Source organism: Notechis scutatus, chromosome 2, assembly GCF_049901735.1.
Source record: "Notechis scutatus isolate UNSWTSFEM ecotype Mainland chromosome 2, rNotScu1.2, whole genome shotgun sequence".
Classification (NCBI taxonomy): Eukaryota; Metazoa; Chordata; class Lepidosauria; order Squamata; family Elapidae; genus Notechis; species Notechis scutatus.
In genome coordinates, this window is record NC_142010.1 from 239,871,668 (window position 1) to 239,897,006 (window position 25,339).

The window sequence follows — 25,339 nt, forward strand, 5'->3', positions numbered from 1 at the left end:
TTTTGCATGATATTCTAATTTTTTGAGTTTCACCGGTATATCATATCTCATATTGTATTAAACCTAAAGGATGATTTATTTAATAACCCATAGATTAATAGCAGTTTATTGAATGACATAAACCCAATCACAAAAATTTGCAACTCAAAATTTTTCCATACTGGTTATTAAAATATATGAACAACTATATGCTTTGATAAGGAAGGATAAACTTGATATTTATGTTGAAGGAAAGACAGAGTATGAGTTGATTTGAGCTGATTATTATGCAGCCAATAATAATCTTTCTCATTACCTTGTCTGAATATCATTATTTGTTTGCTAATACAAAAATAATTATTTAGAAATCTATCGGGTCATAATACTATTCTGCCTCTTGAAAAGGGGGGAGGGAACATTGCAGGACTGTTCCATAGGTACGGATTGTTGTTTGCATCATGGAGACCCAGTCCTCCCTCCTTATTCACTATGAACAATGCATAAGGAAGAAGGTAGGCATAAACATCTTTTCTGACTTGCCTAATTTCTGCTCTCTTTTTTTACTTCCTTTGTCATAATGCCAGAATTAAAGAGTGGGAAGGGAGGACAGGAAGTCAAGGATATTCTAATTTTTTGAGTTTCATCTGTAGACTTATATACCTCCCCGTAGTGCTTTACAGCACTCTCTGGGTGGTTTACAGAGTCAGCAATCTGGTTCCTCATTTTACCAACCACAGAAGGATGGAAGGCTAAATCAACCTTCAGCCAGTCAGGATTGAACTTCTGGATGTGGATATAGTTAGCCTGCAATTGTGTATTCTAACCACTGTGCCACCAGAACTCCCACTCTTATTCCCAGTGAATAAGATAAGGCAATGTAAGGTGTTGACTTCTTTCTCATTTCTCACTATCAACCAGTAGTATCCTTTAAGGAGCCACATCAATATGCTGAATCTAACCCTGGCATTTTCTAATAAGTCTCATGCCCCACTACTAAACATTCATTCAGAAAATGAGAAAGATGAACACAGTGGAACAGGCAATTTTTATATCCAAAATATATAAATAGTTTTGTTTTTGGAAGTATGGGAGTTTACATGTTTTAGCAAATAAAATAATGATAATGATTGCATTCTGATATTCCTTTATTGCCTTAATTTTTAAAAGCATGCATAAACTAAATATTGCACTGCTATTGTTTTAGTACTTATTCACATTCTTCCATGAATCAGTTTTTAGCCACTGAATTGATAACTATTGGTGCATTTGGGAAGGTAGGAATCAAAATAACAAGTGGCCCTCAATAGCTTATGAAACCTTGTGAAAGAACTGAAATAAAGAAGCTAATCTACATATTGAGAACACATGGCAATTTTTATTTTCTGAAATAGCGTCACAATACAGAACTAAATGTTCCTGCTCATCAATGGCTTTTTGTCATTAAAACATAAAACTTCAAAGAGAAAAGTGTTCTGATATAATAGGCTTTATAGAAGGAACACTCTGTATAGGAAAAATTTTCTTTGTCTTTGTCAATTTAAAACATGGAGCAACATTTGTGGAAACTTTTTCTGAATTCCCATTAGGATGAATCAATTGCTTTCTCAACAGTACTAGCCATGTTTGGAATAAGGTTTAGATGGCTTCAGAATGAGGAGTACCTTGGCCAACAGCCAAAGAGAGTTGAAGGATGGGGTAGTGATTTTAGGTTTCAGAATTCAGGATAAAAGACATTTGGATTCAGAAAGATTGAAATATTATATATAGGTTTAATGTAGCAGATATTAAAGTGTGATGAGAATCATAGCATTAGAAGGAGGAATGAAAACATAATTTATTTCTACAGTTATTGAAAATATGCTTTAGATAAGAAAACTAGAAAAGAGAAAACCCGCGGAACCACCCAAATCCAGTCAACTTTCTTTTTATTAAATACTATCTACAATGTCTTCATCTTTTCTGATGTTTTTATCTTAACAACTTTTCTTCCATTTGACACTGGCTGAATTTACATGTTGGGCTAAGACATAAAATAATTGTGTGTGATGTGTGAAACTAGTTAAAATTCCAATGGTTTCTGTGATTAGGATTTTCTTGTCCTTGACCTGGTCATCCCCCACCCCCATATTTATTTATAATGCCTTTTGTTAACAAATAGTATTTATAGTATTAAATAGTATTTAATAGTATTTAATAGTATTTAATCCCATAGTCTGTTTAAGTTAATATTTTCTTAAAATATTTCTTTATGGACATTGGTCAGCATACATGGTGGGAAGATTCAGTATTTCTTTCCAAGGTTTTCATTGTATTGCCACAATTGTGACAGATAAGTTGAAAATATAACTATCTGCCATGATTTCATTTCTATCTGCCTGATGTTCTTTAGTTTAATCTTCAATAGATTAAAGCCATATTGACTAGGAATTCTGGGATTTGAAATCCAACATATTGGGAGAGATTCAGCTGGGGAAACGTTGGGATATTCCTTTTTACCCAACATGCCTCCATGACAAACATTGACCTCTTTTTCAACATGTCGAGTATTGTTCTTTTTTACCCTTAAATTCATTTTTTCTCTGGCTGGCTATCTTTTATATCAAAGAAAATTATCAGAAGATATTCCACAATTGATGAAAATTTACCATGACAACTGATGAAAATTTACCATGATATAAATGGAGACATAAAAGCCATGTTTTATTTGAATATCATTCCAGATCTATTAAACAGAAGTGAAATTATCTGCATTTTAACTGTTGGTAACCTATGCTAGAACACCTCATACATTGACAACATACCGTGTTTCTCCAACAATATGGCCTCCACCAATAGGAAGGCCCAGCATGATTTCTAGGCATGAGGTGAAATTAAGCCCCACCCCCAAAATTTAGGCCTATTTAATCCATGCGTTTCCCCACCATTTCTCACATCGTTCGTTAGAACTACACGAGATGAAGAGAAATGGGGGGGAAGGGCGGGGGTGGTAAGAAAACTTGCCTTTAGTAGTGCCCTGCAGGTAGCCTAGGCTAGAATACCCCGATCTACCGATAGAACATCAGCCAATAGAAGCTCCCTGAAGGCAGAGTCCCTAGCCGCTTTGGGGTGAGGCATGGCTGCCCGTGTCCCCTCGCCATTAGGCAGTGTCTTTCAGGCGATGGAAGCTCCCCAAGGGCAATCACCAGCCACTTCGATCAGCCGGTAGAAGCTGCCTAGGGGTGAGCGGACACGCACACTCCCCTTGCCGCGAGGCTGCTTCTATCGGCCGACGAAAGCTCCCTTGAAGGCAGAGTCCCCAGCTGCTTCGGGGCGAGGCGTGGCTGCCCATGTCCCCTTGCCATTAGGTAGAGTCTTTTGGGCAATGGAAGCTCCCCAAGGGCAGTCATCAGCCGGTAGAAGTGGCCTCGGGGTGAGCACGCACACACACTCCCCTCGCCGTGAGGCTGCTTCTACCGGCTGATCAAAGTGGCTGGTGACCACCCTTGGGGAGCTTCCATCGCCTGAAAGACACTGCCTAATGGTGAGCGTACATGGGCAGCCATGCCTCACCCCGAAGCAGCTGGGGACTCTGCCTTCAGGGAGCTTTCGTTGGCCGATAGAAACAGCCTCGTGGAGAGGTACATGCGTATGGGCCGCTCTAGGTGAGGGATGAAATTAAGTCACCCCCGAAAAGACGGCCTAGCTGTTTTTTGGGGGGTCAAAAAAAAAATAAGGCCCGGCCTTATTTTATGAGAAACACGGTGGATGAATCAGTTTTTTCAATAAAAGAGAATACATGTAGCTTAGATTTGAACTATTGAATTCTTAATGTGCTGATAATGTTATCTAGTTGGGTAGTGCAATGTCTGCAAGCAAACCTCTAAGCTCAAAGAATATCATGAACTCTATGAATTCATTTTTGTATTGAAAACTATTGATTAGATAGAGATGAACTTTTACCTAGATCTTAAGGATCTACATGAGGTAGCAAATATTGCTAAATTAATAGAATACATTTATGACAGAGGAAAAATATTTAACCACTGTTTCTTCTAGTTTTAATCTCGTGAATATAGGCAATTTGTACATTCATATAAATATTTTAATAATGTTAACAGTTATGGTTTTAGCTTTGGCTAAATGAGAAGCCTTTGTGTAATGTATATGTGAAACTTTTATATAAAGCAAACAAGAAGCTTAAGATAAAAAAAACTGTGCTGTTGAACAAGTAAACAGCCTGTTCAAGGTAGGCAATCATTTAGGTTAAAGAATATGCTTGTTATTTAAGTCAAAAATCTATAAATATTAAAATACATTTTAATATCTCTTTTCCAGATCCACGAGTTGATGGCTACCTACTCATGTCTTCACCTTTTCCACAAACATTTATTATTGCAAGTTATATATATATTGTCACTAATCTAGGACCAAAAATCATGGAGAATAGAAAGCCTTTTGATTTGAGGCAAATAATGTTTTTTTATAACTTTGGCATAGTGGCTCTTTCAATTTATATGACATATGAGGTAAGTAGAAGATTGCTAATTTGTTCTAATAGAGAGGTACAAAAGATTCCCCCGAAATATTAATGATTTTGTGATGTGAAGAGAAATGTAACTTAGGTATACAGAAATACTTTTGAAATCAAGGACTACATTTTAGTTTCTCAGTATGGTTTGAACTTCTTGGCTTAATCTCCATGAGATATGATCAAGGCTTATAAAATGAGTATTGTCTACTCTTTTCTTTTATCACAATCTTATAATCGGTGTTGTGAATAGCTTTGGGTACAACAAGCTAGGGACTACTCCAAAAAGAAATAAGCCGGGAGTGGAACAAAAAAGAAAATTAATTTCTACCTGAATAAAAAATATAATTAAATGCAATTTATAGGATTGTAATGCAGTCATATATTTAATTATTTATGTCTTGATCACATTAAAGTGATAATGCTATACAAACTCTGGAATACCCATTGCTTATAAAGACTAAGCAAACTTGGGTCTTTGATATTCTAGGCCAAAATATTTTTGGGAAAAATATTATGGGACATAACTTAAATAAAAATTTCCTTGTTTCAAATTACATATGTCCCCTCGTAGTTCCTAAGGTGCTTTTTCAAAAGACAACTGGACTTTGTTTTCCCTTGAACACATTTTACTTCTTATCCATTTGAGAATTAAATTTTACCCATTTGAAGGCATTGTTTGGAAGAAAATCAGCTTGCTTTTATACATGCAATTCAGGCTGAGTGTACATGTCACACTAAACTATAATAAGATTTGTTTTTACATTAATGGATTGTATGAAGTCAGCCATTTATAGTTTATTCAGTTAAAAATAAAGTTCATCTATACATAAAAAGCACTTCCTTGAAACTTTTATAATATTATTTATGCAACCCAATGATTTGTAAAAACTAAATATTACATTAAATTCTTTTCTTCTAGTTCCTCATGTCTGGCTGGGCTACAGGCTACACATTTCGTTGTGATATAGTTGACTATTCCAGGTCACCTAAGGCTCTCAGAGTGAGTATTGTAATGATACTGTTGTAATCCAAATTAGGGCTGTCTCTGGTCTTTCTGCTGTATTTCTCATCCAAAAGTGTTCCAAGGGACTGAGTTTGTAAAACCCATGAAATAGGACCAGACCAGTTAGAAGTCTATTCAATTTAATATAAAGGAAGAGGTGACTTTTATTTAGGCTTATGGAAATTTCTAAAAAAAATTAAACAAATCCTGTTTATGTAACTTCATGATTGTTGGAGCAAAAAAATGACTTGATGGCACATTATCAGTCCATCAATTATGTAGCTGTGTTTTTCTTTTAGATCAAAGGTCTCCAACCCGCCAGGCTGCAGGCTACTACCAGGCCACGAGCCGTTCAGAACCAGACCATGGAAGTGGCGGACATGGGCATGCAGGTCCACTTGCGGGCTGGTGAGCGCATGTGTGCAGCTCCATTTATGTGCATGTGCCTACTGCTTGCATGGACTCATCCCTCTCCCCCTGCCCAGGCCAGTCTGCAAAGCCAGAAAGGTTGGAGACCGCTGTTTTAGAGGCTTCACTAGAGTCTACTTACTTCTGCCTCAGAAATAATCATATAGGGATAGTTAAGTTTTCCTACAAAAGTGTCGAATGTTAGTTTAACGCTATGTGTATTAAAACGTTTATCATGCTTAATAAAATGGAGCATTTTCATACAATATTGAATGCTCAATGTTTTTGCTGTTTATAGATGGTTCGTGTCTGCTGGTTGTATTATTTTTCCAAATTCATTGAGTTGCTAGACACTGTGAGTATGATTATATAGTTTAATAAATATATTCTGGTCTGTGTACATAATAGAAGACTGATTTATAAACAATATGATATATTTCAGGCATTTCTTTAAATATTGAGTATTGTCATCATTGGAAGAAACGTTAGGTTGATTCTACTGAATGGGTGAAAACTTTCTGGATATTATAGACTAATTGGTATGGAAAATCAGACAGCTTAGTTTCTTACTTTCCGTCTCTCACTGAGAACGACTATGTCAAGATCTGCTCATTACTTATTCATAATAATGATGATGTGCTTTAACCATATCTGTAGATTTAATTGATAGAAAGTTCAGTCCAGTCTTCAAACTTAGCTCTTCAGATATCCTTGGACTCAAGTTTCAGAATTCCAAACTATGCTGGCTGCGATTTCTGGGACCTGCATTCTTAATACCTCTAAAAGTGCTCTGAATCCACCTATCCCTCCCTCCCACCATCTATCCCTCTCTCTCTCTCTCTCTCTCCATCCCCCTTCCTCCCTATCTATCTACCCCTCCATCCCTGAATCCCTCCCTCCCTCACTTCATCTATCCATCCCTGCATTCCTCCCATCCCTCCATCTATCTATCCCTCTATCTACCTATCTATCTCACCATCCATCCATCAATTCATCCATCCACCCCTCCCTCCATCTCTATTCATCTATCCCCAATCTATCCCTCCATCCATTCACCCCTCCCTCTATCTATCTGTCCTTCTATATATCCCTGCATCTCTCCATCTATCTTTCCCTCCACCCATCCCTCTATCTATCCCCCCATCCATCCCTTCATCTCTGCATCCATCTATCCTGCATCCTTCCCTCCCTCCCTCTATCTATCCATCTCTGAATCCATCTACCTATCTATCTCCTCATCTATCCATGAATCCATCCATTCAGCCATCTGTGGTCTCCTTCCCAGCTTCACGTGTTGTGTGAATCCAACCACTTGGGCTGTGGAGGGGGAGTGGAGGCTGGCAGGAAAAGCCAAGTGTTGGAGATCTATGCAAAATAAGACAACTCCAACCGGATCCTATCAGGGAGAGACCCCCCTTTTCTCTCCCTCTCTCCCCCCGTGGTGGGGACCCAGGAAGCCTGAGCGCAGCTCCCACCTTGGAGGCAGCCAGCAAGCAAACAAATGTACCACTCCAGCTGGGAGGCAGCAGGGCAGAGCCCTGCCTCCACCTGGCGAGAGCAGAGCAGGCAGCACTTGCATCTGCGGAGGGATGCACGAGCAAAACGATTGGAGCCACGCTCAGCGGAGTTTGCAAGTGGGCTTGGCAGTGCTGTGGCAGGGCCGGGTTGCGAGAGGAGAAGGAGTTGAGGAGGAGGAGGGTCGTCCGAAGGGAAGCCTCTGCCATGGTTCCTGTTCGTTCCTCAGCCAGCCTGGATTTCCAGAAAGAAAAAAGAAAAGGAGTAGCAAAGAGCCCTGAGGAGAGGTCTCTGGCTTGGCCCAGCCTTGGCTTTTTGAGAGAATGAGAAGAGACGCAGAGACAGAGTGCACAAGAGAGAGATAAACACACACAGAGACACGGGATGAGGAACCAGCTGATGGGCAAGCATCTTTGGTGCTTTGGCTTTCTCTGAGCCTGACCCACTGTCCTGAGATGCTTAAAGCTGCAGCTGGGCTCTGTGGGCCTGTTCCCCTGTTGTCTCCCTATTCCCACCCCACCAGCCCCAAGCACCAACAAGAGCTGGAAGAAACTCCAACAAGAGTGAGACGCCAGAGAATCAGCCCTGGCTGCTTCTCCATCCCCTGCCATCGCCCTTGCCTTCTCAGGCCAGGCGAGGAAGAGGAGGGAGAGGGGTGGGGCCAGCCAGTGATGGGACAGGGAGCCACAGCAGAGGGCCCAAGGAGCCGCATGCAGCTCCGGAGCTGTGGGTTGCTGACACCCAATCTAAGTCTTGTATCTAATATTAGAGTCGGGAAGAAACAAATTGTGCAATCAAAGTCTGTGTGTGAGCCCTGAACTAAAACCCAAGAAGTTGACAGAATAATTTCTGAAATAGAACATAAAAGTTTGTAGAAAATATGCATTGAAAAATATTTCAGTTATTGATAGAGCATAACCTGAAACAATATAGAACAATCATATGAAAAGACAATCTCTTTAGTAAGACACAAAAGGATGAAATCTGAACTTCTGTCTCGCGCTCTCTCCCTCCCTCCCTCTCTCTCTCTCTCTCCCTGTTTGTGTGTGCATTTTGTCTAGGTGCTCTGAAATTCATTGATGCTCTTTCCCTCCGTTCTTGGAGAGAAAAATATTACCAGCCTATTGTAGGCCTTGGGGTTTCCTAAAGAAAGAATACAATATAAAAGAGAGATCCAAAGACTTCTAGAAGATCCTTTGGTTCTGTGATAATGTGAAACAATCTTTCCAATTTTATTTCCCAAGCCAGTTACCCAGACTTACAAAGTTGTTTTGAACTGGAGTTCTATATCATAGATTTATGATTCACATGCACTATTTCAAGCATTTTTAGGTGGGGCCGTGGATCTATTGTAGGGGATATGATTTCCATGGTGGACAGAATATACTGTATGGTTCAGCATGTGAATGGCCATAATTCCCAGTAGCACTAGCCTTTACAGCTGACTGGAGGCGGCGTGGATTCTAGATGCTGTAGAATCAACAAAATTGTAGGTTTTTAATAGCTAGTGCTGGGAATGACCTCTGCCAGATATTGTAGAAAATTATGATAAAGAGGAGACAATACTTGTTAGAGGGACCAATAGCCTGACTTGGTCAAAATCAGCTTCTTTTATTTTTGAACAAATTACTTTGATTTTTGCAGGTATGCTAATGTTTGTAATTTATTTTCATCTGTAAAATGTAAATTAGATAACAAACTTTTAAATATGTTCTACTGACCTTTCTATTCACATTGCTCATTTTAAATATGATTCATTTCAGATCTTCTTTGTCCTTCGAAAAAAGAATGCCCAGGTGACATTCTTACATGTCTTTCATCATTCAATCATGCCATTCACTTGGTGGTTCGGAGTCAAATTTGCTCCAGGTATTCAAAATTTCAGATTTCAAGTTGAAGGTTGCCTTTAAATAAATACAGAGTTTTGTGGGCTGGGAGGAGTTGTTTCCATACTTGGCCAAATCCAAAACTAGGTATTCCATTTATTTATTTTTTTGGTGCATTTGGACTCTAGGTAGTTTACTTAGCTGTTGAAAAATCTGTCTTTTTCTTTTACTTGGTATCAGGTTATTCAGGTGCAAGATCTATTGTGAGCCAAATCAAAGCATCAGCAAACCCACAATTAAGCTGAAATCTATAAATCCTTGAAGTTCTTAATAGCAAAAAAATGAGGGAGGATAGAGAAAAGCAAAAACTGTATGTCAAACAGTATAAAGAGTATTTGAAACCTGCTTCCACCCCCCCTTAAAATCATATACAAACAAGGTGAACTTAATGTAATGATAATGAATATTTGAGAAAATGTTCCTAATGATACTACTGCTTTCTTTTTTGAGGAAAGAGCTTGTTTGAAAGAAAAGATGAAACAAAGAATGACTATCTCTTCACATAGAACTGGAAGAGGCAATTCTGTTGTCTTACTAGAGCAGGGGTGTCAAACTTGCGGCCCGCAGACTGGATGCGTCATATGCTGGCCCCACCTCCTCCTGATTTAGCAAAGGGGGGGAAAGTCCCAATACGTCATGTGATGCCGTGACAACACGAGTTTGACACCTGTGTACTAGAGCGTCTATGAAAAATAAGGGAATGAGTGCTCCAGCTAGAAAGCTACTTGACTTCCTGTCCTCCCTTCCCACTCTTTAATTCTGGCATTATGACAAAGGAAGTAAAAAAAGAGAGCAGAAATTAGGCAAGTCAGAAAAGATGTTTATGCCTACCTTCTTCCTTATGCATTGTTCATAGTGAATAAGGAGGGAGGACTGGGTCTCCATGATGCAAACAACAATCCGTACCTATGGAACAGTCCTGCAATGTTCCCTCCCCCCTTTTCAAGAGGCAGAATAGTATTTTGACCCGATAGATTTCTAAATAATTATTTTTGTATTAGCAAACAAATAATGATATTCAGACAAGGTAATGAGAAAGATTATTATTGGCTGCATAATAATCAGCTCAAATCAACTCATACTCTGTCTTTCCTTCAACATAAATATCAAGTTTATCCTTCCTTATCAAAGCATATAGTTGTTCATATATTTTAATAACCAGTATGGAAAAATTTTGAGTTGCAAATTTTTGTGATTGGGTTTATGTCACTCAATAAACTGCTATTTATCTATGGGTTATTAAATAAATCATCCTTTAGGTTTAATACAATATGAGATATGATATACCGGTGAAACTCAAAAAATTAGAATATCGTGCAAAAGTCCATTTATTTCAGTAATGCAACTTAAAAGGTGAACCTAATATATGAGATAGACTCATTACACGCAAAGCAAAATAGTTCAAGCCGTGATTTGTCATAATTGAGATGATTATGGTTTACAGCTCATGAAAACCCCAAATCCACAATCTCAGAAAATTAGAATATTGTGAAAAGGTTCCATATTCTAGGCTCAAAGTATCCCACTCTAATCATCTAATTAAGCCATAACACCTGCAAAGGGTTCCTGAGCCTTTAAATGGTCTCTCAGTCTGGTTCAGTAGGAATCACAGTCATGGGAAAGACTGCTGACCTGACAGTTGTACAGAAAACTATAATTGACACCCTCCCATAAGGAGGGAAAGCCTCAAAAGGTGATTGCAAAAGAAGTTGGATGTTCCCAAAGTGCTGTATCAAAGCACATTAATAGAAAGTTATGTGGAAGGGAAAAGTGTGGAAGAAAAAGGTGCACAAGCAGCAGGGATGACCGCAGCCTGGAGAGGATTGTCAGGAAAAGGACATTCAAAAGTATTGGGGACTTTCACAAGGAGTGGACTGAGGCTGGAGTCAGTGCATCAAGAGCCACCACACACACAGAGATCCTGGATATGGGCTTCAAATGTCGTATTCCTCTTGTCAAAGCCGCTCCTGAACAACAAACAATGTCAGCAGCATCTTACCTGGGCTAAAGAAACACAAGCTTGTCTGTTGCTCAGTGGTCCAAAGTCCTTTTTTCTGATGAGAGCAACTTTTGCATCTCATTTGGAAACCAAGGACCCAGAGTCTGGAGGAAGAATGGAGAGGCACACACTGCAAGATGCTTGAAGTCCAGTGTGAAGTTTCCACAGTCTGCGTTGATTTGGGGAGCCATGTCATGTGCTGGTGTTGGTCCAATGTGCTTCATTAAGTCCAGGGTCAATGCAGCCGTCTACCAGGAGATTTTTGGAGCACTGCATGCTTCCTTCCTCAGACGAGCTTTATGGGAATGCTGACTTCATTTTCCAGCAGGACTTGGCACCTGCCCACACTGCCAAAAGCACCAAAAACTGGTTCAATGACCGTGGGATTACTGTGCTTGATTGGCCAGCAAACTCACCTGACCTGAACCCCATAGAGAATCTATGGGGCATTGCCAGGAGAAAGATGAGAGACATGAGACCTAACAATGCAGAAGAGCTGAAGGCCGCTATTGAAGAATCCTGGTCTTCCATAACACCTCAGCAGTGCCACAGGCTGATTGCTTCCATGCCACGCCGCATTGAGGCAGTAATTGCTGCAAAAGGGGCCCACATCAAGTACTGTGTACATATGCATGCTTATACTTTTCAGAGGTCCAATATTGTTCTATGTACAATCCTTGTTTTATTGATTGCATGTAATATTCTAATTTCCTGAGATTGTGGATTTGGGGTTTTCATGAGCTGTAAGCCATAATCATCACAATTATGACAAATCACAGCTTGAACTATCTTGCTTTGCATGTAATGAGTCTATCTCATATATGAGTTTCACCTTTTAAGTTGCATTACTGAAATAAATGAACTTTTGCACAATATTCTAATTTTTTGAGTTTCACCTGTACAATTTCCTAGGGAAGGAAGCAAAGCTTAATGGAAGAAGATCAAATTTGTGCAATAAAACTAAAATCTCAAGAGTCCTAGCAAATGAGTTTCCCTTGAAACATACTATATGAAATTAACACCTGCCTTAGCTTTAGAAAGCGTTAGGCTGAACTAATCTGCCTGAATAAATAACTGATTGTGGTCAGTAACCAATTAACAACATAAAATTTAGAGAAGGCTGAGATGAGGGAGAAATTGCTTTACTCTCTCATTCCTTATCTTGATTATGATCTAAAAGCAGGGGTGGGATTCTATCGGTTTTGTCCACCTCTGTAGAACCGGTAGCTCTGAAGAGCAGCAGACAGAGAGCATACATAGAACTGGTTCTATGTCTGCTGATGTTTTGGCCCACCCTCCCAGGCTCTTACCTGACTGTTATTTCCTGCTTTTTCAACTGCAGCTGATTTGTGCAAAACAGCTGCGGTTGAAAAAGCAGGAAAAAAGTGCTTTTTCAACTGCTGTGCACCTGCAAGCAGCGCTGCTCAGCTGTCCAGGTAGCTAGATGATGACGATATACACACGACTGGTAGTTACACCAGTCGGATCCCATCCCTGTCTAAAACTGATTGAATATAAGTTATCTGAGACTTTATTTGTGTTGCAGTATAAGGAAATTTAGTAGCATAGATTTTTATCAGGAAAGGAATCTTTTTTCTACTAGGCAGCTTGAAGAGAGATAAAATTAATTCTCTGCTAATAACATAATATCAGTATTGCTTCACAGAAAAAGTAGTGGAAGCTTAAAACCAACTTCCAGTAGTGGGCCAGTAACTGAGTTTAAAGATGATTGGGATAAACATTGGTCTACCATCTAACAAAAATTTAAAAAATAAAAAAAATAAAAATAACAATTAATAACAATTAAACAGAAACAGAACAAAAACTGAAGGGCAGGTTTGATCAGCCATTGAATCTTTTTCTGCCTTCAGGTTTCTATATTTTTCTGTTTTAACATGATCAAAAATGCAGTTTATGAATGTATGTAGCATAGGTTCAAAGTCTGAGGGAAGATGGATTTTTATCAGTATGAATCCTCTAAAATAGATGCCAATAGCTCATAAATATTTATGGATTTGTTAGTTAGCATGCCAATAAAAGTACTAAATGCCAAAACAAATAGAGCATATCTGAGTGTATTGGGTTTCCATTAGGTATGTTCTATAAATACTGCTTATGTCAGAGCTAATAATTAATTATCTAAATGAGAGTTAATTATGCCCATATTTGATTATGGACAAAGTTCAGCCATGGAACAGTAGCTGGCACTGTGGCAACTCAGTGTTTAGACTATGCACATTACAGATGTTTATTTCCACATATTTGTTTGGTTTCTTTTTTTCAGTCAAGTTTTTTTTATTTATATATATATATATTGAGTACAGTGTGCTGTCCGGGCATTTCATTTTACAGAAGAAAAAAAATGAAATAATAAATATACTGATAGTAATATTAATAATACACATGGTTTAGTTTCTAGAATATTGTGTAAACTTAACTGTTTGTAATTTATTCAACAAACTATACTTAAGCCAACATGAGATGTCTGAATCAAACATACATCAATACAAATAATTATTTCATTTTTACATATTAGTGCTGTGAATCCACATTGTTATTCTCTTATAATGATATAAGAGATGCATTAAACTTAATCTGTGAAATGCTACAGTATTAGTCTCCCAAAGGTGGACGTTGTTTTTCCTTTGCTTCTCATTCCTTCTTCAGTTCTGAACTGAAGAAGCCTCTTGGATCAGAAGCGAATGTCTTCAAGGAAAAACAATGTCCACTTGCCTTTGGAAAAAAGCACCTTTGGGACAACCAAATTGCTTTTTATAGCAGATTTCTAGAGGTGCAGTTGAAGATGGGATCAAAATAAGTATTGAAATGGCTATGATTGTTTTAATTCCGTGCACTGCCCTTTAAAGTCAATTCATAAATCCATTTTCTGGACTTAAGAAGGAGCTTTCCTTTCTCCAGTTTTTTTTCCTGAAAGATAAGTTGGGCTTCCCAAAGGTTCTTTTTCAGAGACAACTGGGCTTCCTGGTTTTTCTTTGAAGACGTTTCGCTTCTTATCCAAGAAGCTTCTTCACCTCTGAAGATGCTTCTTGGATGAGAAGTGAAACATTTTTAAAGAAAAACTAGAAAGTCCTGTTGCCTGAGAATCTCCATAGACATAAGTTGGATTTATTGAGAGAAACTGACTGGTCCAAATTCACTCAGTGGGTTTTCATTGCAAATGTGAAGTGGTTCCTTATTATATTTTAGTCCAGTAATTTGATCACTATACTGTGGTGTAGCATATTACAAAGTATGGCAAAAGAAACCCATTGAATTTGTAAATTATTGTAACGTATGATACAAAGGAAGCGTTCAACAATGCCTGTTTTATTTGACATAGATCATAAAATTAGAAGGGACCTTAGAGATAATCTAGGCCAAGGGTCTTCAAACTTGGCAAGTTTAAGACTTGTGTACTTCAACTCTCAGAATTCCTGAGCTAACATGACTGGAGGAGGAATTCTGGGAGTTGGTCCACAAGTCAAGTTTGAAGACCCCTGATCTAGGCCATCTCTTTGCCCAATGCAAGATTCACTAGATCTCTGATGACCCTTCAAGTTCTGTTTAAAGTGAAGTACTCTGTTTTATGTGACAGTTTGTTTCACTGACTAACAGACCAAACAGTCAGAAAATTCCTCTTGGCATATAACCTTGTCTACTTCCCTGTAGCTTTAACCCATTAGTTCTGGTTCTGGCCCTTGTGGTCATGGATAATGTTTACTCCCTTTTCTACTGACTATCCTTCAGGTATTTAAAACTGCTATCATATCTTCCCTCAGTTGTCTTTCCTCTCCTCAGACCCTTTAACCGTTTCTCATTTGGCTTAGTTTCCAGACCCTTCATCATTTTGAAAGCTCTCCTCTGAAATTGCTCCACCTTGTCTTTTGAACTTTGGTGCCCAAAATTGTGCCAAGCAGAGTCTGACAAGAGCAGAGTAGATTTTAACATTTATTTCCTGTGACCTGAACTCTGTGTTCTTGTTAATATAGTCCAAGATAGAAATTGCCTTTTCATTTGTTGAATCACATTGACGGCTCATGTTTGACTTTCATGTAGATTCCCAGATACTTTCACAGCTTTCTGCCAAACCACCGGTAGGGTTGCTGCTAGATGTTTTTTTTTTTTTAAAGGTCTTATGAGCCTCTTTATTCTAATTGTTTTAAATTCTTGTTCTAACCAACACAGCTGTTAAGCGGTAAAAGAGTCTGCCTAGAACAGTGGAAAATTCCTCTTTGCTGGCTGGAGGTTTTCAAACAGGCTGGTTGGTTATCCACCTAGGATGATTAAACTGAATGTACAGGGGGTTGGACTAAATGACCTAGAACAGGGGTGTCCAAACTCACACTGGCCATGGCCACCCCTGGTTTAGTGAAGGGGGGGGGGAAAGTTGCGATACATTACAGGTGTAACGTCTCGAGTTTGACACCCCTGACCTAGAAGGTCCCTTCCAACTTACATATTCTGTGAAGCCAAGGCCTTCCCTTCCAATACTTATGTCTTTTATTATACCCATTTCTCCCCATTAAATTCTATTCATGTTAGTTCAGAGCTTGAAGTCTATCTAAACTATTTTGCACTTCTTCTCTCCCCTTCTTTGTATTACCTGCCAGACTTGATAAGTCTCCCCTTCTATCTCTCCTCCATGACATTGAACAGCACAGGGCCCAGTGACATTTCACTTGATACTTCCTTGCAAACTGAAGTGAAGCCTTTCATGAGCGCTCATTCAGCCAATTGTGAGTGCTTCCAGTAGTTTTACCATTCTAGCCCATATTTCACCATTTTACATGTGACTTTGATGAAGGCTTTGCAACATGGCTACAGCTTTTCCCTTCATTTACTAAGCTAGAAACCAGGTGAAACAAGGTCAGCTTCACAGCCTTGCAGGAGATATTAACCCCTATGTTCCATGGAAGTTGGGGGCACCACTAAGGCCCGTGTGTGATGTTCCTCAAGCAGAGACAGGCTTTCACCTTGCAGGCTTCCCTGCTCACACTGAGCAGGCAATTCTGTAGGACAGAGGTCTCCAACCTTGGCAACTTTAAGACTTGTGGACTTCAACTCCCAGAATTCTCCAGCCAGCTCTGCTGGCTGGAGAATTCTGGGAGTTGAAGTCCACAAGTCTTAAAGTTGCCAAGGTTGGAGACCTCTGCTGTAGGAGATGGGCTTCCAGGCTCCAAGTCACAAAGGAGTATAAAATTAATAACCAGCACCCTGAATTATGCCTGGAAAAGAACTGAGGACCAATTCAGCTGCTCCTGGAGGATGAGTGTATATGGAGAAAGTTAGGGATATGTGCACCATTTTTTTTTTTCTTTAGGTAGAATTCATCCTAAGCTGCTAAAGGCAGTATACCCTGATGCACATTAGAAAAAACCTCTTTGGGTGAGATTTGAAGGGAGAGAATAAGCAAGGTTGCATTCTGCATTAAGAACACAATACAGGTAGTCCTCAACTTATGACCAAATTTGAGCCCAAAATGTCTGTGAGACATTTGTTAAGTGAGTTTTACCCCATTTGACGACTTTTCTTGTCACAGTTGTTAAGTGAGTCACTTCAGGTGTTAAGTTAGCAACATGATTAAGTGAATCTAGCTTTCCCATTGACTGCTTTTCAGAAGGTTGCACATGACCCTGTGAAGTTGCAGTCAGTGGCCAAGCGTCTGAAATTTGATCACATGACCATAAGGATGTTGTAATAGTTGTAAATGTGAAAAATGGTGATAAGTCACATTTTCAGTGCCGTTGTAACTTTGAATGGTCACTAAATGAACTGTTGTAGTCAAGGATTACCTGTAATTAATTTATGAAATAGGAAACCATCTGCTTTCAAATACAAAAATAAAGCAAGTAGGGTCGTATTCTATTGCTCTCCTGTGTAGGGAGATCCAGCCAAAACATATCGGCAATAACAATGTGGGCAGCTTTGGTGAACAACAGTCCTTTTCCATCATATTACTATGTACAATCTGAAACAGATGACAAAAATTAGTTAAAATATGTGCCATAATAAGTCTGTTAATGTTTCAGATACCATAACTGTTGGTTGTTCTTTTAGCAACAGAACATTGAAAAAACTTCCATCGACACTACACATTTAAAATAATTGTTCATGAGCTTGAATGTTGTGGTAAGCTGATGCTGCAACAGATCTGAATAATGGTTTGTCATCAGAGCTGCATTTGGGATTAGAGGAAAATAAATGCTGAACAAGCTCCATGTAAATTCTTTAGGCACTGTTGTTTAACACTGCTCCAGTTTTAACTTGCTGTAGATTCTACTATAGCTTCCGGTTTATTACTTCCCTTAGTCTTGACAGATGATCTAATTAAAAGCTGCACAAAAAGCATTCCATGCAGTTTCTGCTGTTGCAGATTGAGTGTAATTGGTGGGAATTTTTCTGGACCAAACAGGAGCATTAGACATTTGGAAAAACCTATAACAGCCGTTCTTCAGGCATAACCATATAAAACACATCCAGCCCTAATCACCTATTCCAAACATTGGCTGTTCTCCCAGTCTTGATGAAAACTAGTTAATAATCCCCCCCCCATTAAATAGTGGCAACCAGATGCCAGTTCTCCATAACTGAAAAGTTACTTCATCCTGGATTCAAAGACGTTTAACAATCATTTTTAAAAACTTCATAATTAAAGTCCAAATGAAGTGAAACATTCCAAGATTTAGATGTTGTAGCTCTCTTTTAGACATGAAATAAGAAGGAGTGATTAATTAGAATCTTCCTAGGGATGCATAATAGAGTGAAAGCAAAATTGATAAAAATATGAAATTTACTATAGCTGACTAAAAATGAGCCAAAGCAGAAATGGAGAACAGGGATATAAAAATAGGATGGAGGTAGTGGAAGAGGAAGAGACTGAGTAGAAAAATGCTTTAAAATGAAATATTTAAAAAAAGCCTGGAAACAAATGCAAATAAGCCTAAATCTATTCCTAACTGTATGCCAGCTTTTTTTTTTTTTAAAAAAAAAAAGCAACATGTATTGTTATTTAAAAATGGCAAGTGCTCAAAAACCTGCCTGCAAAACTTGTCTGTTATTATATCTGGAGGCGTGCAAGATATACTAAACAGTTGCAATTATATATACAACCTGGGCAATCTGGGAATTGGGATTTGAATGTTGATGTGGAGAAAATAGAGGAGGAAGAGAGTCTGATCAGGCTTATATAGAGGGTGTCCAGCATGGATAATTACTGCTTTTGTGAAGTTCCTTCTTAAATTTTCCTCCTCCTCTTTAGCATTATTATAAAGTGAGTTTGTTTACAAATGATGTCAGTGTTGGTACATATTGATCATCCATTCAGTTTAACCCAGTGGTTCCCAAAGGGGGCAGTACCGCCCCCTTAGGGGAGCACTAAGAGGCAAGGGGGCTGGCAGGGGGACGCTAAGAGGCATCAGGGGGCGTTCGAGGCGCCGGCCCTGCAGGTTCACCCATTGACTAGCACTGCTCCAGAACTGGCGCCTTCAATGCGGTGGCACATTACGTGCTGCCACGGCCGTGTTCGATGCACCACCCCCTGCTGCCTCTTAGCGCCCCTGTGCTGGCCCCCTTGGGGATGCTAAGAGGTGGCAGGAGGGCATTCGAGGCGCCAGTCCTGCAGGTTCACCCATTGACTGTAGCACCGCTCCGGAGCCGGCGCCTCCAATGTGGAAGCGGTGGCACGTTATGTGCCACCGCGGCAGTGTTTAATGCACCGTCCCCCTGCCATCTCTTAGTGTCCCCAAGGGGGCCGGCAGAGGGGCGCTAAGAGGCGGCAGGGGGGCAGGGGGGCAGCGCGTCAAATGTGGCCATGGTGGCATGTAACGTGCCACCGCTTCCATCCAAAAGGTCTGTCTGTTTGCCTGCCTGCCTTCTTGCCTACCTACCTGCCTGCCTGCCTGCCTGCCTGCCTGCCTGCCTATCTGTATCTCTCTCTCTATCCATCCATCCATCCATGTTCGAAGCGCCGGCCCCGCAGGCACATCGGGAAAGTAGAGCAAAGCCAGTTTGAGAGGGAGGGAGGGAACGAAGGAGGGAGGGAAGGAGGGAGGGAGAGAGAGAGAGAGAGAGAGAAAGAGAGAGACCTGATGCATCAGATTGAATGAGGCCTAGTTTAGACTGAGGCCCTTTTCCACATTGAAACATCTTAGGTTTCTATTAAAGGTTTTGTGGACGAAACTTGGTCAAGACTATCAGGAAGCTCTCACATTTTGTTGAGGCTTTAAACAGGATCCATTGGCCCAGATCTCCACCCTAAAAATTACTTTTCCCCAATGTATTACAGTGCCAATTCTGAAGAAAGCAAAACCAAAATGTACTGGTAAATTACAAGGAGAACACACACACACACACACTCCCTTCTAACGCTACTGGAGCAGGTGATTGGACTAGAATAGATATCTCATTATCTTTCTCCTCCCTCCCTCCTTCTTTATTTCTTTTTCTTTCTGTCCCTTCCTTCCATCCCCCTTTCTTTGTCCCTTTTTCTTTCTTTCCATTTTCTCTTTCTTTTCTTCCTCTCTTCCTCTCTTTCTTTTCTCTCTCTCTTTCCCTCTCAGGCTCATCCCTTTGGATCAGGGGTCATCAAACTTTTGGACCTCAGGGACCACCAAACTCATAATTTTAAATCCCGGAGACCACTAATATGAATTTTGACTGACAGTGGCTTTCTGGCATTGGTGGGAGAGAGAGAGATCTGATCCAACCTCTCTCTCTCCCTTTCTCTCTCACACACAGGCAGGGGTGGGATTTAGACCCCTGATCTAAAGCTGTCAAAACTCCAAAAACAGGTCAAGTAGCTCTGGGGAGGCCAGTCATAAATTAGAACACTAGCTAAACAACCGGTCATTAAGTGAGGATCACTTGTATTTGGTTTGCCAGTCACCTGGCCACGCCCACCCAGTCACATGACCAGCAAGCCACACCCACCCAGTCATGTGACCAGCAAACCACACCCTCAAATTATGCCACAACCACAGAAATTTGAATCCCACCCCTGGGTGGGGGGCACCGAGGATGAGTTTGTAGCACCAAGGGGGCACTGGACCGAAAAAGTTTGGGAACCACTGGTTTAACCATTCAACCTCTAACCATATGCCCTCCAAATGCATTGGAACTATAATTCCCAGAATTCCTCATCAGTATCTATTTATATAATCACTATATAAAAACAGCTTGATAGCACATAAATCACCATGCTGAGTGCACATCCTGTGTGTTGGGTTTGGGCTTCGTCTGGAGGGCATCACTTTGGGAAGTCTGCACTGTAGCACTGCATGTAGCTTTTTGCCATACAGAATTTTTTTTTGCCATACAGAATTTTTCTTCTAAATGGCATCCACCCATTGCACCAACATATAGACTAAGCTTTATATTAGATGCTAGGATAAAATGTGTTTGGTTAGTTTGTAACTCAGAATGATATATGAACACAGGCAGTTATGGTAACTCAGTAAATGGTGGATTATTAGTTACCCATGCATTAGCCAGTCATAAACACAACTATAATAGAAACCTATGAAAACAGGATTAAAGTACATTGTTGGATGCTTATTATTTCTGTGTTTCTCTGATATGCCTCACATGCTTTGGACTGATAATAAAAAATTGATTACATGACTGAGACATATCTTGCTTCCCTTTCTACAGGAGGTTTAGGAACATTCCATGGTTTGCTCAACTGTATGGTTCATGTGATCATGTACACCTACTACGGACTTTGTACGCTGGGGCCAGCATTCCATAAGCACCTGTGGTGGAAAAAATATATGACAACTATACAACTGGTAAGGAACTTTGAAAAGAGGTACAGAAAAAATAGGCTTAGATTTGAATGATTTATACTTACAAAAGATAAACAGGCACATTATCAAGTTATGAGCTAGCTAAATATATCATGTTTTCCACTTGATTGCTTCCCTACAGCCTGAGTTTTCTTAAAAAGATGATTACATAGTGAGTGTAAGATTGTCTGTATTAACAGATGCTATTTATTTGTGATTCTGGGTATCTAACAAAGATTAAAAACAATATTAAAAATGATACAATAAAGCAATGAAATGAAACACGCTGGGAAAGGCACAAGATTCATATAATTACAATAGCGTCATATACTATCATGGGGTAGCACAGTGTAAAAACCCAGTGTAAAAAGAGCTTTCTTAAAGGCCATTAGGGTCAGAACTATCAAAATTTTAGGAGAAGGATGCTGCTCCGTGTTATTTTAATTTAATACATATGAGTCCTGATATTTTACACCCAAGTGCTTTTAGAAGGATGTAGTTTATCATTTGGCTGACTGCCTGAGCAGATGGGAGCGTGTTGCCAAACTTGCCTGGATTCCACAGCTAAGTGGGGGAAGCCTTGTTTGTGAATATGATAAAATGGGTGGATGGATGGGCTCTCCAGGAAAGAAGAAACATAAGGAAATTGAAAAAAATCCTGTGAAATACGGTGTTTCATATTAGGATCATGATTTATGCACGGAGTCTCCAAAACTTGAAGGAGAAATGCATATTTTTTTCTGAGAATGCATCCAACGTAAAGCATATCTCCCTTTAATATAGTATGTGAATCAACAATACATTAATATTCTCTGAAGTTCCTATATAGAAGATCCTTTTGTATAGCCCTTTGGTTATTCCTAAGGTGAACCTCTTTTCATATATTAATCATCGTAGTTATAAATCCATCCTGGTAAACTTGAATCTTTTAATCCATTTTAAAATATTTCCATAAAATATTTTGAATTCAGTTATCTTTCGAAGAAAACATTGCTAGAAAGAAATTTAAAGTCTAGACAATTGGTATAATCCCTAGCATATGGAAATGCTAGTTTTAATAGAGAAATGAGGAAAAGAATAACCATTATTTATAAATGTTGATTAATTATGAAAAAAACACTGCCATGATCATTTATGCCTTCTGCATAATGGCATCAGTATTGCAAATAAAACAAATTACACAAAAAGGTTAGATGTAGTCCAAAAATGTCATTCAAGTTTTACTATGTTCCTAAGAATCTTTTCATCTTTACTACCAAGAAAAGGTTGCTTTACTTCGAACATAACTATTTTTAAATGTAGTGTATTACAGAGCCATGGTGGCACAGTGGTTAGAATGCATTACTGCAGGCTAACTTGCTGCTCATTCTAGGAGTTCAATTTTGAGCAGCTCAAGGTTGACTCGGCCTTCCATCCTGCTGAGGTGGGTAAAATGAGGACCCAGATTGTTGGGGGCAATATGCTGACTCTGTAAACCAGTTAGAGAGGACTGTACAGCACTGTGAAACAGTATATAAGTCTAAGTGCTATTGCTATTACAAACAAGCATGGAGAACATTTCCTTTTTGTAGAGTCATCTACAGGAGGGGTCACCAACCTTTTGGACCTCAGAGACCACCAAACTCATAATTTTAAATCCTGTGGACCAGACACCCTGGTAAAATCCCCCAAAAAGTCTGCAGGAAAATTCCCCACCCCATTTTCCTACCAATCGATCATTCTTTATTTGGGATCGCAGGATACCGTCTCCAGCTCCGTTCTCAGGGGGAAAAGAGAGAGAGAGAGAGGGAGACTGAGACTTTTGGCTTCATGCAAGGAAAGCAGCAGCAGCAGAAGTCTTTGTCTCCCCCAAACTCAGCCAGAAATGAGTCTTTGTGAGACTTGTCGCACCGGTGCAGCCTCTTGGAACAGGATGCCTTGCAGGGTCCCAAAGAGTCATTTCCAGTGGAGTTTGGGGAAGAGAATGACTTTTGCTGCTTTCCTTGCATGCAGCCAAAAGCAGAAGAAAGAAGCTAAAAGAAGCAACCTGGTGGCCAGGCAAGGCAAGTTCCCCCCCCCCCCTCCGTCCTTTCCCCTCACTACATGTTGTTCGCAATGCAAGCGACACAGCCTTGTGTTCCTGCACAGCCTGGATTAATTGCTTTGGGGGGTGCTTTGGGGGTAACATTTCTCTGCAGACCACGAAAATTTTCTCACGGACCACCAGTGGTCCCCAGTCCACTGGTTGGCAACCACTGATCTACAGTATTGCAAGCTGTATTGTGGACAGAGCTGAAGCAAGCAGTAGGTGGAACCAGAGTCCAAAATGCACAAGGACAGGGCAGTTTGTGATAGTGGTGGAGAGCCAAAAATGGGCTGAGTGAAGGTGTGCCCCTTTGATGCAAATAGATGTGGCTTTAGTCACACCTACTCACCACTTGTTTGCCCCATCCCACAAATGCTCCAGATGAGAAAACTGTTCTCTTGTTGGCATTTTCCTTTCTCTTCCTGATGCCCTCTTCTGTTCAACTGTTGGGGGCAGAAGGGGCAGAAACTACTTACCTCTGCTCTAAAATGATTTTGTGAACATGTCCTGAAATGTAGGTGTTATGGAATTATTTGGATTGCAATTTCCTTCTTAGCTCTGTCTTAATTATTCTTTGCTTGATTTAAAAGTAGTATCTTTTTAACAATATATTTAATAAATTCCAAAAACATTAAAATACAAGCTAACATAAAGGAAAAAGAGGACAAGTTAAAAAGTAACAAAAAATATCAATTCAATATATAACAAAAATGGCCTCCAAAAATGGCCTTTTAAGGCACAGATAATATAACAAACCTAAGTTTCAATGAATACCAATATTTAAAATAACTGAACATAATAATCAAAATTCTAAAAAATCAATATTCATCATATATTCTCTAAATTTTAATCTAACTTGTAATAAATTGCCAAATATGAGTAACCATGTATTCAAAACCCATATTTCTTTAGATAGTTTATATCTAGTTTCAGGTCCTAAGTCAAAAAGTAAAATTTCTTCTTCTCTTGTAAGAAATCTAAATGAAGTAATTTTTTTTCCAGGTGCAGTTCTTGTTGATTACACTTCATATAGGACAAATCTACCTCACGGGTAGTTGTCAGTACCAGTATCCTATTTTCATGTTCATCATTTGGCTCTATGGATTCTTGTTTTTAATCCTGTTTCTACATTTTTGGTATAATGCTTATACTAAGGGTCAGCGGCTCCCAAAACATTTGCAAAATGGCGTTAGAAACAAAAATGAATGAAGGACTCAGTGACAAAACAAGATCTTCAACATGCAGCACTTGACAATCAAGAGGCTTCAGCACACAGCACACTGGGTATTTTGTATATGGATTTCCAAGGACAAGAAAATATATTTTATTATAAATTATTTGGAATTTGAATTTGATGTGAGGAGAAATAAAAACTACCTAGTACAACCTGCAACTTTCAGCAAAAAAGTACATATTGTGAAAATATATGCATTAAACTACAATTTAGCAGCACTCCTAAATGCTTATGTATCTTCATTATACAAATGAAGTGTGTTTGATAAGTATACAACAATACTTTGAGCACTGATGAGGATATATTCGTTTTAACTGGGTCACAACTTCTTTAGGCTGCTTTTAACTGAAATGGAAAAGTTTAATGGATGACACAATTGTATGACATGGATGACATATTGTTAATATATCTATCAACTTTGTTTTATACATACTGTCCCACTGTATATTAAAAACTATGATTCATAAGTCTTCAACTCTGATTTTTTTTAAATTAAAGTTTTATTTGGGTTTTCACACACACAAAAAACATAATACAAGTAAAACATCTTTTTTGAAAATAGCATGGTCTCGGGTTACACTTCTTTATACAGACACAAACTCAATTTCATGCTCATTTTTGTGTTCTATTCCATATCTTATTACTATTTTGCATTAACTATGTAGTTTTTCCCCCTCTTTTTAATTTTCTCAACTTTATTTTGATTATCTCATCTCAATTCAAATCATTATATTTATACTTTTGTCTGTCCTGTTTCAATTTCATATCTTTTCTCATTAAACAAATTTTCTCCTGTAGTTACTAATTGGAGTATGACACCTTTATATCTTTTAATTTTATCCATTCAACTCTTATTTAAACTTCAATATATACCTTAAGGTTGTAACATTCAATGTAATACATAATACATAACTTCCAATCGACCTGCTTGGTACTGCTTGGTATTCTTATAATACAC

At 39.1% G+C, this 25,339-nt stretch overlaps 1 protein-coding gene across 2 annotated transcripts in view; it reads left to right on the forward strand.

Moving 5' to 3' along the window:
* ELOVL7 (ELOVL fatty acid elongase 7) overlaps positions 1-24,848 on the forward strand; it is a 64,524-nt gene extending 39,676 nt beyond the window's left edge. For both annotated transcript variants that reach the window (XM_026670512.2, XM_087958392.1), the window contains exons 3-8: positions 4,294-4,484; positions 5,409-5,489; positions 6,199-6,255; positions 9,179-9,284; positions 20,949-21,085; positions 24,150-24,848. In XM_026670512.2, the coding sequence (XP_026526297.1) occupies positions 4,294-4,484; positions 5,409-5,489; positions 6,199-6,255; positions 9,179-9,284; positions 20,949-21,085; positions 24,150-24,356 (779 nt within the window). In that variant the 3' untranslated portion in view covers positions 24,357-24,848. The remainder of the gene's footprint in view (positions 1-4,293; positions 4,485-5,408; positions 5,490-6,198; positions 6,256-9,178; positions 9,285-20,948; positions 21,086-24,149) is intronic.
* The last annotated feature ends 491 nt before the right edge of the window (positions 24,849-25,339 follow it).